The sequence below is a fragment of the Lepus europaeus genome, chromosome 3 (assembly GCF_033115175.1).
Source record: "Lepus europaeus isolate LE1 chromosome 3, mLepTim1.pri, whole genome shotgun sequence".
Lineage (NCBI taxonomy): Eukaryota > Metazoa > Chordata > Mammalia > Lagomorpha > Leporidae > Lepus > Lepus europaeus.
The window spans coordinates 47,105,380-47,124,594 of record NC_084829.1 but is presented as its reverse complement, the minus strand read 5'-3'; the positions used below and the strand labels follow the sequence as shown (position 1 = coordinate 47,124,594).

The window sequence follows — 19,215 nt, the reverse complement described above, 5'->3', positions numbered from 1 at the left end:
CACCCCCTGTTGTTGCTGCCATTTGGGAAGTGAACCAGTGGATGGAATCTCTCTTCTCTCCTTCTCCATAACTCTGCTTTTCAAATAAATAAGAAATAAACCTTTAAAAAAATTACATCAGTAATGTAACAGTCAGTGAACCCAAAGAACTGGTGGTGGTAGAAGTTGGTGGTATTGACTTGTGTGTAGTAAGATGATGCTTTGTGGTCTATCTTAGTTTTTTCTAGAACCACAAAGAAGGTTTACTATCATACTCCAAGAAGTTTGTAGAAAATGGGATAAATGGATGAGTTTATTTTTTAAATCCTTGCATGGATTTTTCATAATATGTATTTTCTATCTACTATTAAGAAAAATTTTTTTGCATCAAAAAGACTCATACTTTTCATTCTATTTTTTTTTTTTTATGAGCTTTTTAAAGTACCCTTGTGTATCTCAGGAACAGAATGGTTGTGCATTCTCTCTGTCTCTCATAGTAGGCTCTGTGTTGGAGACGGGGGGCTTTGCTCTGTGTAATCAATTCGGCAACTGGGAGACTCCTAAAGCTAGAGAAAGCACTGGGTCTTCTATTTGGGCGAGAACAGTGCTCCTGATTCTGCTGCAGAGAGGACTACAGTTACTGAATTTTTGCTTACCAGCTGCAGGACGCAGCTGTCCTTATCTATGGGTCTGAGACCAGCTATTTTCAGAAATTTAATATAGCTAGGGTGAATTGAGGCGAATACCAGCTGTACATTTAACTGTTGGCTTCTTGGCTATTCAAATCAGTCTTTATCTTTAATTTTCCAGTTTGTCGCCTCCTAGAAAAATAGGGACTATTATCTTAAGACTAAGGACGTACGACCTAAGAGGTTAACTAAAGTTGTGTGTATGTTTACTACAACATAGAGTCATTGCACTTCTGTGTTACAGCGTGGAGGGTCATTTAAGGTCAGGTTATCTAATTCGTGGGGTGTGGCTGCAGGCCCTAGAGAATTTCTGGGGTGGTTGAGAAGAGGACATCGTATTGTAAAGGCATTGCTGACACACAAGGGTGCAGGTTCATTCAGTGACGCTTGTGTTTAAGGTTGTTATTGTGCACAAAGAAGTCATGTTTGTGACTAGCCTTTTGCTTTGTAAAGAAATTTCAGGCTATTCTATTTATTATCATATTTAAAGGTCTCATTCAGTTAGTCAACAGCCTTTTGTCAACTACCAGCTGTGTTCCTGGTAATCGGTAAAGAAAAAGATGATCCCTGCTTTTCTATAGCTTATTTGCCAGGATGGAGACCAATGTACAAATAATTACAATAGAGTGGGATAAGCACGTGTCATAACAAATACGTGCATGAGGAACTATAAAATAGCATCAGGAGGAAGGAGTACTCGACTCACCAAGAATACATAGAAAAATAGAACCTATATATATTTGTCCATTGGAAAATCATTTTAAAAAACTGGATGGTGGTTGCTTTCACCATTGTATTTTAATCTTCTTCCTGAGACCTTCCCATTCAGTTTCTGCCAAGGGAACCCCATCTGTTTTTTCACTCTAGGGGTTTCCCAAACCTTTAACTCTTCAAATGACATCCATTTTCCTTACGTCTTTGTGTTTCATTTCTCAGTAGCAAGCTTTTCAGAAACCTTTGGCTTTGTCCATCTGGACTATGTTTGAAGCTTGCTTTTGTCACTCATTGTGTGACCTTGGGCAAGTCCTGTAACGTCTCCAAGTCTCAAGTTCTTTGTGGCTGCTTTGTAAAGATCTGGTGAGAACTAAAGATAAGGAACACAAGTGTCCAGTCCAGCACTTGATTAGGGGGTGGGGGCTCAGTGGGTCTTAGTGACTATTTTCTATGTTGGAATTTAAATTCGACAGTGTCCTTTCTTGACTAGCGAGCAAATGCACTCTGCTTTCAGTGTATTCACATTAAGGAGAAAATGGACCAGCATTTGATGAGTATCTGTTATGTTCTAATCACTGTCTAGGTGCTTCACATCTGTGCTGATTTAACAGACTTCACAGTCCTGAGAGGAGTAGACAGGTGTTATAATGAATATATATATATATATATATATATTACAGGAGCAGATGCTCAGCCTAGCTGTTAAGATGCTGGTGAGGATGCCGGTACCCCATAACTGAGTACCTGAGCTCAATACTTGCTCCTGACTCTAGCTTCCTGCTAATGCAGATACTGGGCTGCAGAGGTGATGACTTAGGTGGTTGGGTTCCTGCCACTCAGCCACTCATGTGGGAGACCTGGATTGTGTTCCCCACTTCCAGCTTCAGCTCCCTGGCCATGGTGGGCATTTTTGGAATGAGACAGTGAATGGCGGATCCCTCTCTGTCTCTGTCTTTCTCTGCTTATCACATGAAAAAGTAAAAAATGTAATAAAGATCTATTATTATATGTTGTTGAATCTCATTTTCAGTTGTAAGATGTAGCATTATTATACATGCCACTGAGAAAGAAATAAAAATACTGCTGATTATAGTTGTAAGAAACATCCCTATTTCAGAGATGTTAAAATGTGAAAAATGTGCTTCATAACACCAAATAAATGTGATAGTTGAGCTTGATATATACATGTTATGAGGAGAAAAGACTGGGAGACAGATTCTTGGGTCTTGATATTGATGTAATCTCCCTCTCCAACTCACATTCTGTTAATTGGCTTTGAGATTGTGAGCTGCAATTGTGGTGCTGCCGGTTAAACTTCAGCTTGCAACGCCAGCATCCCACATTGGACTGCTGATTTGAGTTCTGGCTACACCCCATCCAGCTTCCCACTAATGAGCCTGTAAAGGCAGCAGAGGATGACCTAAGTGCTTGGGGCCCCTACCACCCATGTAGGAGACCCAGATGTAGTTCTTGGCTCCTGGCCTCACCCTGACTTGACTGTTGTAACCATTTGGGGAGTGAACCAGTCAGTGAGTGGAAGATCTCTTTTTCTCTTCCTCACTGTCTCTCTCCCTCTCTCTATCACTCTGCTTTTCAAATGAATAAATAAATAAACCAATCTTTAAAATAAAAAAAGGGGTGAGATGGTTTAACACAGGTGATTTTTTAAACATTAATGGGGCACCTATTATGTATTGAGTCCTGTACTATAGGGCATTAATATATTAAATTGAAACAAACCAAACCAGGGATCATCCCTTTAGAAAAGGACAATTTTATAGGAGAGGTAAACTTATGAGTCAGGCTTTAGAATATATTCTGTGAAATTGCTACCTAGTGGAACTGAAGTTCACTCTTTATGTTTTCCTGAGACACGGCATTGCACTATTCAGAAAACAGTCTATTTGTTAATGACATTTCCACTCCTTTAATCCACACCCTAACTGGCTTTCTCAAAGACTGCATTGGGAGAAAATCAGTTACCAGTGCAACATATTTTCATCACTTTTAAAAACAAAAACACATCTCTGATAAAGCTCAGTAGCTTCCAGTTTGGGCTTTTCTTTTCCTCCCCATGTTTGTGAGACTGATCCTTGATGTGTTATAACCAAGTGTCAACAACAGGTGCACTTGCTGAAGAGGAGTTGCACCATGACCAGCAATAGGTTTTATTATACGCTTGTTAATTTCACTGTTTTAATGGATTATTTGTCACCATTTCCTTGTCACTCTGATTTTCTAATTAAAAAATTGTTACCAAAAAAACTTTCAATTTATCTACAGACTCAGTAGACAGAAGAGCCAACAATTAAAATGGTTTTTCACCAAAAAAAGTACTAGAAGAAAATATGGGGGGATTTTTTTAAAAACTCATAGCAGTAGTTAAGACTTATTCAAAGAATGATATAAAACCTAGAAACCATACAAAGAAAGATTCAACTACTTAACAAATATATAAGGCAGAAAGAACCATGTGCGAATGACAGAATAATAACTGGGGGAAATTGTTTGCAATTTATGGTTAATTTTCTTAAAAATTAAAGAGCATTTACAAGTTAATTATAGGAACAATGGACAGTCTTGTGAATAAGCCATTCCACAGAAAAGGAAATAATGAACACTTGTAAACACACACAGATTTTTTTAACCTCTCAGCCTGGCAAAGAGGAAAAAATCTACACTGTTGTTTGTAAAGGAATAAGGAAAGAACAGCATTCAAGGTGATGGGCATGTAAGGAATCCAGCTCCTGTGGCGGGCAATCTGGTAGTATCTATTGAAGTATATGCCAGTTGACCATGATTCCACCACTAGGAATGCATCCTGCACACATTCACATATATTCACAGTGATCAAGAACTGTAATATTCAATGTATGTTACTTGTAATAGCAAAAGAGTAGAAGTCACACGAATGCCCTTCACTAGAGAACTGGTTACGTAAGTTATGGAACACTCATACAGTGGAACAGTATGCGCTTCTCAAAAGGAGTGAGTCAGCTCTTTTGTGCTAATCTCAAGAGTGGTTTTCAAGATGAAAGGGCAAGGTGAAGACCAGTGTTGTCATTGTGCTACCATTTAAAAAAAACATATGTACATAAAAATATGGTTAATCAAAAGGGGGACAGGGTAGAGTATCTTTCATGGTGTGAGTACAGGCTGTGGAAGAGAATGCAAGGAATTGGTAACAACAATTACCACCAGGAAGGGGACCTAGCAGCTGAGACCTGGAAATCCGAGATATTTCTGGAATTGTCTCCCAGGTATATTACAACACTACTAGCATGAACCCATTTCTTAAGCCATGCTAACTTAATCAAATATGGGAAGTTCAAAAAACCCGAGTCATAAAGATAAACTCAAACCTTTCTACCTCAAGAATTCTGAATTTCCTACGAACTTGCCTTCCATCCTCCACTGAATCCTAAGGCAAGCTTTGAGGAAGTTTACAAACCTTTCTTATGGTCATAATTGTTTAAATGCTTTTTTGATGGGGAACACTTCCTAACAGACATTGAGTGAAGTTTAGGGAAACTCAAGTGCTCTCCAGTGGAGTGTGATCTCTCCATGCTCCAATGGCGCTGGGCTCTGAAGCTCGGTGGCATGGTCAAGCGTGAGAGGGCTCCAGCTCTGCAGAGAGCCCACTTACTCTCCTCACTTCCTTTTTTGAATCCAGGCGGTGAGTCAGCACGGGGCGGCACAGCAATACCGTTGATGTCAGCAGCCTGGACAGCTTGCAGACACACGCGCTGGCAGCTGGGTGGAGTGCTCCCTCCCATCTCCCTCCCTCCCTCCGGAGCCAGCTGGTTCATACCAGCTTTGGCAGCTTTGAGCCGCACTACTTGTAGCTTCCTGTGCCTTTCTCCCCAGTACATCCAGGAAAAAAAAAAAAAAAAAAAACTGTTCTCTTGCTTAGGGCAAGGATTTGCCAGTGACACCTGGACTTAAATTGTGGGTGGATATATAGCCTTCGGGGTTCAGTTTTGAAGTTATCGCTTAGAAATGATCAGAATTCAGAGATGACAATAACCACAAAATTACAGCCAGCTGCCTTGGTGTGGGTTTGAGGGTATATAAAGGAGAAATACACCATGGCCAGCGAACCTGGACTGACTTTGAATGTGAGGTTGCAGTTGAAACAAAAATCCTTTCATTACCCTGTGCTTGAACAGATGTAGGATCAGTGCCTTTCAAGAGATTTCCCAGTGATTTGGGCCTGTGGGACGGAGTGGACAGGTGAGAGCTGAGATTCTCCTAAAGGGAGGTGAGTTCGTTCTGCCCATCTCTGCATGGGATTCCCAGGAAAGGTGAGCTGATCACCCTGGAGTAGGGATCCTGGTCCCTGCTTTGCACTTCCTGACTGCCAGTGACCCCAGGGAGATCTGAACAGTGAGAGGTCCCCTCTGTGCACTCGCCAGTTGACAACTTAGGTTGAAGAGTTGTTGCTCTTACCTCCTTGAGTACTAGAAGCACCTCCTTGCTACGATCTCTTGTGGTCTGTCCTGGGCGGGAAAGGAAGGAAAAAGGAAAGCAAACAAGAGGCTTTGGCTAAACAGCCAGAAGCCTAGGAAGTTTGGGGAAAATTTGTCTTCAGGTTATTTAGCTCCTGGGCTTTCTTTTCAATATTTTCATAACTTTTAAAAATAAGACTTATTAAACAAAAAAAAATGCTGAAATCATGGCACAACAAGTAGTCTGTCTCTCTGTGCCTCTCAAATGAAGAAAATTTTTAAAATGCATTCATAGACCTACCATCTAGATTAATAATTACTCAGTATGTGTGTGTATTTTTGCAACCTAGAGTCTCAGTTTTTAAACTTGCCCAAATTTCTTATATCTGATCATCTTTCAAAGTCTAGGGCTCAGCATTTTCCCATTTCCCTCTTAAGTTTTTTTCTTTCTGTTTGCAAAAAAAAATGTACTGAGTATATTTGGGTTATTCTTGCCAAGACTTCTTATTCTGAGTTGGATTTAACAAGAATTCTCACTCAGAAGAATAAAGCCTTTGTCTTAGAGCAGCCATTGAGGTACAGCACGTTAAACTACAGTTTGCATCCCATATCAGAGTGCTTGTTTGAGTTCCCGGCTTCTCCTTCTTTGGCCCAACTGCCTGCTAATGTATCTTGGGAGGAAGCAAATGATGGCTTAAGTGCTTGGGTCCCTGCCACCCGTGTGGGAGACCAGGATAGAGTTCTGGGCACCTGGCTTAGGCCTGCCCACCCTGCCTGGTGCAGGCATTTAGGAGGTTAATGAGTGGATGGTAGATCTCGCTCTTTCTCTTTCTTTAGCTCTTTCTGTCGTCTCTCCCCACCCCCATCACTCTACCTTTCAAGTAGATGAAAATAAAACATTAAAAACAGTCATTGTCTCCTTTTACCTGGGATTTTCAGGAAATCTACCCATTGTTTCTTTTTTTTTTCCCCCTAAGGATGATGTATTATTTTTTAAGAGGAACTTGTTATATTTAGGTATTCTCAGAATCTGACTTTAGGTATTTGATAGATTCAAGTAAATTTTTGCAATTAGGCTGTTTGGTCTCATTATCTGAGTGCTCATTTGCTTCTGAAATTCTAGAACCATGGAGACTTTGGATAACAAAGCATTCCCTATTATCTGAATTCTTGTTCTCTACACATAGGGATGAAATAGATTCACGGAAAACCTATATGACAAGGAGGATAACACTTGTTTTCCTTCAGAACCTAATCTGTACTTACCTATGCAGACCTAGGCCCATGAAGTCTAATTTGATCTTGCCTACGTGGGCAGCTGGGGAAGCTGGGGAAATAAGCTTGAAATCATATCATAATCCTTAAACAGCTGTAATTTTATATTTATTGTGACTATAATTCCTTTGAGATGAACCTTTAGTGGAAATTGAATTTGTTTGTTTGTTTAACCGGTCACTAGTCTGTTGGGACATGAAACATTTTCAAATAGAAAACAAAATTATTGGCTACAGCTGAAGGGTCTAGTATCTGCTATGTCACTCATTTTTATCCCAGGGCAGTCATCCAGCTAAGTTTAGGTCTACCTTTGACTTCCAGGTCTTTGAGACCTGGCTTCTAACTTCTTCACTTTAACCAAGGACCAAGGTAATTGCTTGTGGTCTTGGGATTGTAATGAGTTTATAGGGTTTGTGGAGTTTTCGAAATACTGTGGGGTCCAAATGGGAAGTGGCATGGCTTAGCAAGGAGGATAACTTTGAACTAGTTATATAACTATAACTATAACTATATATAAAACAACTTTAAACTATACAGACCTGGTCTTGAATCCTGGTCTGTGACCTTGTGCAAGTTACTTAAACCTCTTAGAACTTCAATTTCTTCATCTGTAAGTGGTGCTAATACCTGAGCAAGCAAACAGATTGCAGATATGTTATGCTGAATCATGTAGCACAGTATTGTTAATGGCTTATTTCATAAAAGTCCTTTTTTTTTAAAATTGGATCTGATTAATAAGCTGGTTAAATAAAATGGAATAGCTATGTTTTCAACTAGATTTAGCAAATGGCCTTTTATTTATTTATTTTCAGATTTTTTTTTTTTATTTGAAATGCAGAGCCACAGAGAGAGGGGGAGAGGCAGATAGATCTTCTATCCATTGGTCCATTCCCAAAATGGCCTCAAGAACCAGATCTGGGCCAGGCTAAAGCCATCAGCCAGGTTGTCCACATAGGTGGCAGGGGTCCAAGTACTTGGGCAATTCTCCCCTGCCCTCACAAGCATATTAGCCAAGAGCTGGAATGGAAGCAGAGCAGTTGGAATCCAACCAGTGCTCCAGTAGGAGATGCCACTGTCACAAGTGGCTATTCAACTCACTGTGCCACAACTCTGGCCCCAACAAACGGTCTTTTAGAAAACATTACAGAGTGATAGAGATACTCACAGATGTAACAGAACTCTTCCTTCTTTCTAAGTGTTAGATAAGGCTCAGAGAGAAAGTTAAGTCGAATGGGTGAATTTTGATTATGGGAGGTTTTCTTCTTCTGGGACCCATCAGGCACATGCAGCTACATTAGGGGGCAGAAGTCCTGAGGGCATCCAGCTGGGTATTTCTAGGCACCAAGGAGTTAAGTTGGGCCATGTTAGCAGGTTGGCCAGGAGCATTCAGGCTGAGTAATTAATGCTTCATTTCAGGAGGTCACTGATGCATCAAAGTTCTTAATTAGTTTTATGAAGACAGATTGTGCAACCACAGGGAGATCGTAATTGGGTAGTAATTGAAAATAACTCAGTAGTAAACTGTAGTTGTGTGAACCAGTTGGGGGTAACTGGGAAGGAGAAAGAGAGTTGGAGTTGGGGCCATGGGATGATGATAATGAAATAGCAATCGTGAGAAAAGCAGTAAGACATAACTTGAACAGAAGGAACTTAGATATGACCTTGTATACCATTTATAGTTTAGAAATGAGGAAATAGGTCTGATGAAGGAAGTGGCTTTTCTAAAGCCATGCATCTGGTTAATGGTAAGTCTTCTTTCTTCCCTTGCAAGGATTTTTCAGGCTTTTCACAACTTTGATTTTGGGGAGTTGATTGTGGGGAACATGAAAATGCATTCTGAAAAGGTGGTTACTTAGTCTGAGTTCTGGGCTGACCCTGCTTATAGATGTACTCAAGATTGCTGCCAGGTCACAGGGAAGAACAGTAGACATCACAAAATTGTGTTTTGTTTAGAGGTCACCCCCATTGTGAGCAAAGCTCAGAAGAATTTTCCTTTACCAATGGCTCCACCATCCCCAGTGACTCGGGAAACACTGCAGTCTGCTACAATGTGTCATCTCAGACAGGGCTAGTCAACAGGGAAGTAACTTTGCAGCTTGATATTGGAAGTGGAGAATTATTAGGACGGGCACCTGATGCAATAGTGAAGAAGTCACTTGGGACACCCGTGTGTCACATCAAAATGCCTGTCTCTGCTCCCAATTCCAGCTTCCTGCTGAAGCAGATCCTGGAAGGTAGAGAGTGATGACTCAAATACTTGGGTCCCTGCCATCAGTGTGGGAGATCTGGATTGAGTTCTGAGTTCCTGACTTCCACCTGGCCCAGCCCCAGCCATTTCTGTATGGCATCTGTGGAGCCAACCAGTGGATGGAAAGTCTCTCTCAATCTGTGTGTGTATGTGTGTGTGTGTGTCCATGTTTCCATGTCTCAATCTCTATAAGTCTTTTCTCTCAAACAAGTAAAATAAATACTGTTTTTAAAAAATGGAGAATTATTTTTGAGCTTCAGTTTCCAGTTATGATTTGGATGAGTATTTAGAGTGGAAACTTTGAATTTAAATATCTGGTTGGAGTGGAAATGTAGGCCTTACAATCACACAGCTGGTGAAAGGAAAAAATGAAGGCGTGTTCATTCTGGTATAGCTCAAATACAAGTTAAACCATTGTCTCACAAATGTTGCTATGAACCTCAGTAGCCTAGAAATGTTCAAATCCTCAGATTTCAAGCAACACTCCATTTATCTAACTCATTTGCTTGGCTCTTTGTCCTCCATTCTGGCACCATGAAAGGAAAACAGGTTGTGTGAGGAGCTATAGGTGTGACACAACTGTTGAGTAGCAGGACCATTCATTTCCCTTCTCTTATCAGCTTGGGCTAATAAATATCTGGAAAGACTATGTGTACTCACATGGATACTAATCAGGAGGACATTTGGCCAAAAGAAATTGCATGCTCTTCAAGTTCACACAATAGAACTCTTCTGGCTTTGGCTACTTGGAGAGCTCTCTCCTTATTTTTGGTCTGTCTTAGCTGTCTCCACCTCATTTCTCAAGTGAGTATTCCAAGTTAGCATGATTACCTTATGGTTATAAAGCGAAGAAACCATAGTTTCCAAGTTTCTCCAAAGGGGCTCAAAGATCTGGTAGTGCATGTCCTTGACATGTCAAGTTTCCCAGAAGCCTTTCTTTTAAGTCCTACTATCTGCCTCACTCCAGTAAATTGGGGGTGTGTACTAGGACACTTTGAAAAGTTTGCCGGCGCCGTGGCTCAACGGGCTAATCCTCCACCTAGCGGCGCCAGCACCCCGGGTTCTAGTCCCGGTCGGGGTGCCGGATTCTGTCCTGGTTGCCCCTCTTCCAGGCCAGCTCTCTGCTATGGCCTGGGAGTGCAGTGGAGGATGGCCCAAGTGCTTGGGCCCTGCACCCCATGGGAGACCAGGAGAAGCACCTGGCTCCTGCCTTCGGAACAGTGCGGTGCGCCGGCTGCAGCGCGCCGGCTGCGGTGGCCATTGGAGGGTGAACCAACGGCAAAGGAAGACCTTTCTCTCTGTCTCTCTCTCTCACTGTCCACTTTGCCTGTCAAAAAGTAAAAAAATAAATAAATAAATAAAATAAAATAAAAAGAAAAGTTTGTGGAAAATGAAATTAACTGCTAAGTTTATTTTGATGCCAAAAATAAAGACGCATGGGTATATTTTTTCTTCTATAATACACATTTCCCATGAGCTTGCTGAGGACCCCTTGCATGGATTTCAAAAAAAAAAATTAAGATTTATTCTATTTATTTGAAAGGCATAGTGACAGAAAGATAGGGAGAGACAGAGAGAGAGAGAGAGAGAGAGAGAGAGAGAGAGAAATCTTCCATCCTCAGGTTCACTCCCCAGTTGGCCATTACAGGCAGGGCTGGGCCAGCAGAGAAACCAGGAGCCTGGAACTCCATCCGGGTCTTCCACATGGGTGGCAGAAGCCCAAGCACTTGGGCCATCTTCGATGCTCTGCTTTCCCAGGTGGAGTAGCAGGGAGCTGGATCAGAAATGGAACAGGGGACGGCGCTGTGGCTTAGTAGGCTAAGCCTCCGCCTGTGGTGCTGGAATCCCATATGGGCATCTAGGTTCATGTGTCCGTTGCTCTTCTGATCCAGCTCTCTCTTTATGTCCTGGGAAAGCAGTAGAAGACAGCCCAAGTGCTTGGGCCCCTACACCTGCATGGGAAACCCCAAGAAAGCTTCCGTTTGGGGAATGAACCAGCGGATGGAAGACCTTTCTCTCTGTCTCTCCCTCTCTCTGTCTGTAGTTCTGCCTCTCAAACAAATAAATAAAATCAAAAAAAGAAGTGAAGCAGCAGGATTCATACTAGCACTCTGATATGGGATGCCTGCATCGTAGGCGGCAGCTTAACCTCTGTGCCACAGTGCCAGCCCTTCAAAACATTGTTGTACCAAAATTAACCTTATCTTTTAACTCCATTTTCCGTAAGTTTTTGAAGTCAGCTCCTATGAACACTGTTGCATCCAGGACCGCTTAACACAAGTATAGAGAGGAACTCAGCCTCACCAATGATTTTCCAGTTGGCCTGTTTCTTGGCTGCCAATATAAATAAAAACTGTTGTGGCCATAACATTTTCAAATTAGCAGAGGAAGATATACTTATCAGTGGTTACTGCTTTTAAAAATAACATCTCTTGTTTTTCTAATTATAAAAGTTAAAATGTCCCCATAGAGAATTTGCAAAGCTCAAAGAAACTGAAGGGATAAATCATGTTGTTGTTCTTTGAGACTATTTGGGTAAGTTTGTACTCAAAGCTTTTGTGAGAAGATAAAACCCCCTTCTGGGGGGGAGATCGGCTTTCTTGTTTAGAGTATTTGTCCTTTCATATCTAATCTTGGGATAGATGTTCTTCATTTGCTATAAACTCAGAATACTGAACCGTGACCTTTCAGAATTAATAAAATTAAGAATTTACTTCACATAGTGTAGTGACTCAATTTTCTGATTAGAGAGAGTTCACAGGCAACACATGCCTAACACAGTCGCAGGGTAGGAAAGCAATTTTCGTGGGTATTGAAAATATTAAGGTAAAGGGTGGATGAAGTCAGCTTCTCTGAGCAACTTTTGCTTCTTTTGGGAAAAATGCAAGTAACTTTAGACACATTTGGAATGCAGCAATCTGCCATTGTACAAAGTAAGGGAGATATATACTTAATAACTGAGTAGATTTTCTAGAAAGATGATTGTCAAATGGCCTCGGGCTTTAGCTATGCTTGTAGGGGCATTTTAAATTCACTTGACTCATTGTTAATTACAGAAGACCATCAGTTCAGCATTCTCTCTTTCCAGTTTATGTTAGAAACCATGTGATATTCATTTCCACTGATAGGAAGTCAAAAAAAATTGGCTGAGTTGGGGGAGGTATTAAATATTTAGTGTTTTGAAACGTTTTGAAACAAATTCAGGAAATGCGTGGGTGGACTCCTTAGTCTGTTGGCATGTGATATGTGGGTGGGATTTTTTAAAGCAAGAACAGTACACTATACTGACTGACCACATCTTCCAGTGTAATGTCCCTGAGAACTAGAATATAGACAAGCGCACTTTGTCTGGTTGAGTGAATAAAAGTGGGTTGGCACCAATGACCATGTGCATTTTCAGGGAGGAGGGGCACATGCCAGGGTCTGCTGAATTGAAATTTTAAATGCCCACACATGAAACTTGCTGTGGATCAGAAGTGGACCCCTGGAAGAGCAAGTCTGAAACCTACACTGAAAGCAGAAGCAGGGTGTAGGTGGTAGCTCAGAGGAAAAACGCTGTTAGAACATTAGATGTGTGCAGTCCTCACTGGTCTTTCCAATCTGTAATCAGTTATAAGAATTTCTCAGGTCTTGGAAGTTGCAAATGGCAATTGTGTTTGTGCCTTATATTAGTGTTCATTGTAATACTTTGAAATGGGAGTGAGATCTTGGTGCAAGAGCTTGAAAATGTATCACTTGAAGTGCATAAGTGGAGTGATGGGCATTTCAAGGAGTAGTGATTAGCAGCCCTGGGAAGAGTGCACAGTACTGAATCCTTGAACGCTTTAAAAAATGTTTATTTATTTGAAAGGCAGAATAATAGAAAGGAGAGAGAGTGAGAGAAAGAGAGCCTCCATCCACAGGGCTACTGCTCAAATGACCACAACAGTGTGGTCTGGGTCAGGCCGAAGCCAGGAGCCTGGAACTCCATCCAGGTCTCCCGGAAGCCCAAGTACTTGGGCATCTTCCACTACTTTCCCAGGCACATTTAGCAGGGAGCTGAATCAGAGTGTCTGCCAGGGTTCTGAAGTATTTTCTCAAGTGAAAGAACCAGGTGGAGATGTTAAACAGACCTAGGCTGAGTACTGGCTTTCTCCCAGCGGTTGTGCCCACTCTGGGTCTCAGTCATTTCACCCGTAAAATGGGGTTTTAGCACCTATCACTTTCCCCAGCTCTGCACTCCCCTGGTACAAGCCAGGATCATTCCTCACTTGGCCACATAGGAGCATGGTAGCTAATCTCCTGCTTCGATTCTTGCCTCTCCAAGATCCACCCTTCACACAGCAGCCAGCATGGTGGTGAAGCTCACCATTGGCCTCTGAAATCCTCTTGCTCTCTGCCTTCCTGGTGATGACCTCTGTCCCCCAGCCTCACAGGCCCCTCGTACCCTTTGAGCTGCTCTACTGCCTCCTGCTCTCTTCCCAGCTGAGCTTGGCAACACTTTTCTCATTGTTTTTAGCAGTCCCCCCTCGCCCAGAGGTAGTTTGAAATAGGAGTCAGGAAACCCGAGGTCAAGTTTGAGTGCTGCCACTTCCTGTTGGCCCTTACTTAAGAAGTCACTTCACTTCCCACCTGTGGGGAGAACATGTACTAGTTGCCTGGAGCGGCAATAGCAGAGAACCACCAGCTGGGTTTCTTGAACAACAGAGACATATCTTCTCGACGTCCCAGAGTGAGGCAGTGTGCGAAGTGTAGATCAAGGTCTCTGTAGGATCCCTAGCCTCTGAGGCCTGCCTGGTTTGTGGATGGCTGCATTCCCTGTGTCTTCATTAGTGCCTCCCTCTGTATGTGTCTCTGCCCACCCTTAGGGCCTCAGACCTCTCCCAGCCTTCACAAACTTAAATGTCCTAAGCCGAGCATGTGTCTCCTCACACCCAGGTGCAGTTCCACCCCTGGAGTGGTGCACTAGCTTGGTGCACCTGCTTTCCTGAGTTTTAATACTCAGACATGGCCACATATGTATTTTTAAAGGGTTGGAAACTGTGTCTTTGTGTGTATCTAACAATAACATACTTATGGATAAGAGAAGTTGGAGAATTTATAAAGCACTAGATGTCCAAGAAATAATGTCAAGAATTTTCACTGTGGTCTTCCCTATATAATTTTTGATGTATGTAATATATTTATTTTGTTTTCCCTCCCACAGCTGGAAACCGACAAACTGGCTCTCCCGATGAGCCCCAGCCCGCTTAGCCCGAGCCCCATCCCCAGTCCCAACACGAAACTTGAGAATTCCACTCTCCTGATGGTGGAGCCCTCCCCCCTGGATAAGAACAAGGGCTTCTTTGTGGATGAGTCCGAGCCCCTTCTGCGCTGTGACTCCACATCCAGCGGCTCCTCAGCGCTGAGTAGGACAGGCTCCTTTATTACCAAAGGTACAGATGGCTGGGGTGGGTTCCCCAAGGCAGCTCTGGGGCTTCGCCCTGGCCAACCCTGCAGTGTGGGTGTGGTTGAGTCATTTCGATGACTTGCCCAGGGAGACCCACCTAGATAAGGCTGGCCTCAGAAGCCACGTCAACCTCAGTGAGGACATACCCAGAAAATCTTTACAGCTCTGACTGCTGCCTGGTGAGAGCTGGCATGCAGAGGTACTGGTCACCCTTTATCCAGATGATGCTATCAAATGCGTTTCAGGAAAAGTCTGATAAAATGTAGTCAGGCAGGTTTTTTGAAAATTATTTACCAGGCTTGCTTTGAATCCTAGGATTTAAGGTATAACCTATGTTGAGAGTCAAATGTTTTAATCACTTAGAGTGACTCTAAAATTACTCAGTTAAGTTAAATTGCAAATAAAAATGTTCTAAATATTATGGACTGGGTATTTTTGGGAAATAATTGACTGCTTTAAATATTATAGCAGAGGAGAGATAAGCATGCATACTATGATGATGACAGATTTTTTTTCTTTAGAAATTTTTAGTTTGAATAATCCCAGTTACATTTCTTGTAAAAGGATCACAGTTTATGTTTATAAAATATGCTAGAATTTACAAATTTGTATAAAATATGTTAGAATTTATAAATTTACACTCTACATATATGTTTCACCTATTTTTCTATTTGTATATTTATATTTTATTACATATTATATTTTAGAGAAAATGTTTTATAATTAGTAATAAAAGTTCTAGTTTCTTGCTCCACTAAGGTATGACACAAGAAGCTTTATTTTCTTACTCATGGACTTTTACTCTCTTGGTAATTTATTTTTAAAATATTGCATTGTAACCAGAAAATCAGATAAGCAGTCTGCATTCACTTGGAAGTGTCAGTCATTTGGAAAGAGATAAGCTGATTGTATGTCTTTGTTTAGGAGACACACAATGTGGATGGGCAAAGAAGTATTTTGTTTTTTTAAGTTTCTCTAAGCAATTCAAAATTCTCCGTTTTAGCAAAATTTAGAAATCACTCAAGTCTAGGCAAATGTCACATTAGTGACATCAACAATCCACCGCAGCAGAACCTTGTCTGCATTAGGAGAACTTTCTTTGCCATTTTTTGTGCAATTCAAGTAAAAAACTCTTGTGCTGTGTAAAACGCGCCAGAGGGTCACTCACTGGCTCATTTTGGTGGAGGGTAAATGTCACTCACCTGCCATTGTCGCCCCCCTCTGACTGTCCCAATCCTTTGCCTGTCTTTCCCACAGAGAAGAAGGACACAGTGTTGCGGCAGGTCCGCCTGGACCCCTGTGACTTGCAGCCTATCTTTGATGACATGCTCCACATTCTGAATCCTGAGGAGCTGCGAGTGATTGAAGAGATTCCCCAGGCTGAGGACAAACTGGATCGACTGTTTGAGATTATTGGAGTCAAGAGTCAGGAAGCCAGCCAGACCCTCCTGGACTCTGTTTATAGCCATCTTCCTGACCTATTGTAGAACCTAGGGATACTGCATTCTGGAAATTGCTCAATTTAGTGGCAGGGTGGCTCTTTTGTTTTGTTTCTGATTTTTGCTTTTTGGTGTGTGCATGTGTGTGTGTGTATGTGTGTCAGAGAGAGAGAAAGAGAGAAAGAAAATATGGCCAGTGTTTGAGTTTTTTCTCTTCTTTTTTGTTAAACTTTTCTGGGAAGTTAGTTTATAAACCTTTTCAAGGTGTAACTGTTGCAAAATACCCACCACCACTAATGTTTTTTAAGTTCCTTATTTTCTCTGTTTTGCCATCTTAGGCATTTTCTGAATTGTCCTGTGCACTTTAAATTCACTTCACTTGCTGCCGATTCAGTGTGACTTTTCGTACACACTGGACCGAAAGGCTCTTAACTTCTTAAAAGTGTAATGAGATCTTGTGATTCTATAAGCACTCTTCATGTCTCTCAATCTCCACACCTATTTTATTATTATTATCACTATTTCTATTATTATTTGTCCTTTACAAATTTTCTTAAGGACTAAGGAAACTTCAGATCTTCTTGAGTTACTGTAAAGCAATTAGGCCTTGAGTTATCTTTTTACTGTGTCTTCTTGTATAGTTCATATTCATGGCTGAAACTTGACCCCACTGTTGCTGATTGTATGGTTTTCACCTGGACACTGTGTAGAATGCTTGATTCCTTGTGCTCCTCTTACACTAATATGCTCTAGCCTGGAGAAGAGAAATCCTCAAGGCTTCAGGACTTGCTGTTTAAGTGGCTTGACAAGTGGGCCACCAAAGAACTTGAACTTCACCTTTTAGGGAGTGAGCTGTCCTGGAACATATTGCTGCATTTTGGAAAGTAAAACTGAGTGCCATTGGCACCTTTTCCGTAGAGAATTGCCAGCTTTGCTTTCAAAGATGTCTTGTTTTTTATACACACATACTCAATAGATGCAGCCTGCCTTCAAGGCCTTGGTCTTGGTGGGTTTCCTTCATGATTCAATCACTTTAATTAAAAATGGCTGCAGCTGTAAGAACCTTTGTCTGATATATTTGCAACTATGCTCCCATTTATAAACGTACCCTCTAATGCTCAGTTGCCAGATTTCTAATGCAAAGGTGGTGTCCACTCCCTTTGTGTGGGCGGGGTTGGTGGGTTGTGGTGAGGGAACGAGATCAGAAAAATGCCTTCAAGTGTACTAATTTATTAATAAATATTAGGTGTTTGTTACTTGAGTATTCTGAGTATATTTAATCCTTCACTTTCTTGCCTTATACATGTGCTCATGTTACAACTTTTTGAGTAATCCCATGGAAAATATGTCTGTTCTAAAAACCTTGGCATCTCTAATCTGTAAATTGTGCAAATTAGCAAAGCTTTTTTTCTGGAAAGGTACCTGGAGGTTCATAGAGAAGGACTCTGTTGAAAATTAACAAACATATCCTAGTCTTGTGGACTAAACCTGAGGCTCTTGTTTTTGAGGGTGAGCCTGTTGCAAGGAAGAAGGGTTAGGAAGTAGAAAGAGAGCATGGGGAAGTTCAGTTAGTAACAAGGTCCTGAAGTATGTTCTTAGCAATTTCCATCTAGGAAATGTACCACTCATGGGAAGGCCTTTGCAAGTTCCCAGGCTTCCATATGCACCTCGTTGCCCCTGAGTAACTTCAAAGGGCTTTCCTGGAAGTGAGGCAGGGTGAGGCCTTATGTGGTGTGAGGTTTCTTATCATATCACTCATTGCATGCCCCCACCCCAAGCAGAACCTCAGCAATTTGAAGTTCCTCTTTCAGCCCTGCCTGAACACGCTGACACCCATGTCAGCAACATGCAAGTGTTTTTTGGTTTCATCCACTTGCGTGTGGTTGGTTTCTAGAGAACTGCCCCGGCATCTGGCTTCACTGGTTCTCACACCAGATTTCCTTCTGTCGACAGAAGACAGGAACTCTGTCACAGGAGAAGGCAAACAAGGATGGGGGGGTGGGGGGAAGACGGTAGTGGATGAGACAGATTTTGTTTTTCAGAGGATTTCAAAACTGCCACTTATTTTGTGTGTGGGTAAAAAAAAATGAATAAATAAATCAGCTTTATTTTCTTAAGTTTGCAGATTATTTGTAGCTTGGGGATGGATTTATTAATAACCTATATATATGGCTTTATATGTTCAAATTGCTTTTTATATTACCTTATTTTATCTCACAACTTTCCTATAAAATAGGTTCTATTATTATACTCATTTTACAGAGGACAAAATAGACTTGTAAAGGCTAAGGAGCTCATTTCAGTCTTTCTACCAAAGTTGGAGAGATGAGACCTGAACCTGGTCTTCTCTTGAATCCAAGACTGTTTTGCTCCATTCAGCAAAGAGAAATCCTTTCTCAGCTGAAGTAATGGGCAGAGATCATGCTTATTGGATTTTTCTGGATTAAAAGTAAAATGCCATACACAGGTTTAGTAAATAGTTGCAAAATATAGGAATAGGGAGAGGACTATTGCTGCCCCCTGGGGAAAGACCACAGGAATTGTGGTCAAACAGAAGTTTAATGTTGAATTGATATAATATATAGCTTTACTAATAAGTAAGTGCAACCAAGGCCAGCATCGTGGTACAGCAGGTTAATCCACTGCCTGCGATGCTGGCATTCCATGTCAGCACTTGTTGGAGCCCCAGCTGCTGCACTTCCAATCCAGCCTTCTGCTAATGTGCCTGAGAAAGCAGCAGATGATAGTCCCAGTATTTGGATCCCTGCCATCCATGTGAGAGACCTGGATGGAGTAGCAGGCTCCTGGCTTTGGCCTGGCCCCACCCCAGCCATTGTGACTATTTGGGGAGTCAACCAGCAGATGGAACATCTTTCCCATCTCCCTCCCTCCCCCCCTCTCTCTGTAACTCTGCCTTTCAAACAAGTAAATCTTGAAAAAAAAAAAAAAAAGTACAACCTTCAGCTGTGTTATTTAAAAGCACAAAGTTCTAGCA

At 41.7% G+C, this 19,215-nt stretch overlaps 1 protein-coding gene across 1 annotated transcript in view; it reads left to right on the top strand.

Annotated features, from left to right (window-relative positions):
* The window catches only part of TNFRSF21 (TNF receptor superfamily member 21), a 77,050-nt gene extending 58,759 nt beyond the window's left edge, over positions 1-18,291 (top strand). Inside the window, exons 5-6 of the mRNA XM_062186243.1 lie at positions 14,539-14,767; positions 16,039-18,291. Coding sequence (XP_062042227.1) covers positions 14,539-14,767; positions 16,039-16,268 — 459 coding nt within the window. The 3' untranslated portion in view covers positions 16,269-18,291. The remainder of the gene's footprint in view (positions 1-14,538; positions 14,768-16,038) is intronic.
* The last annotated feature ends 924 nt before the right edge of the window (positions 18,292-19,215 follow it).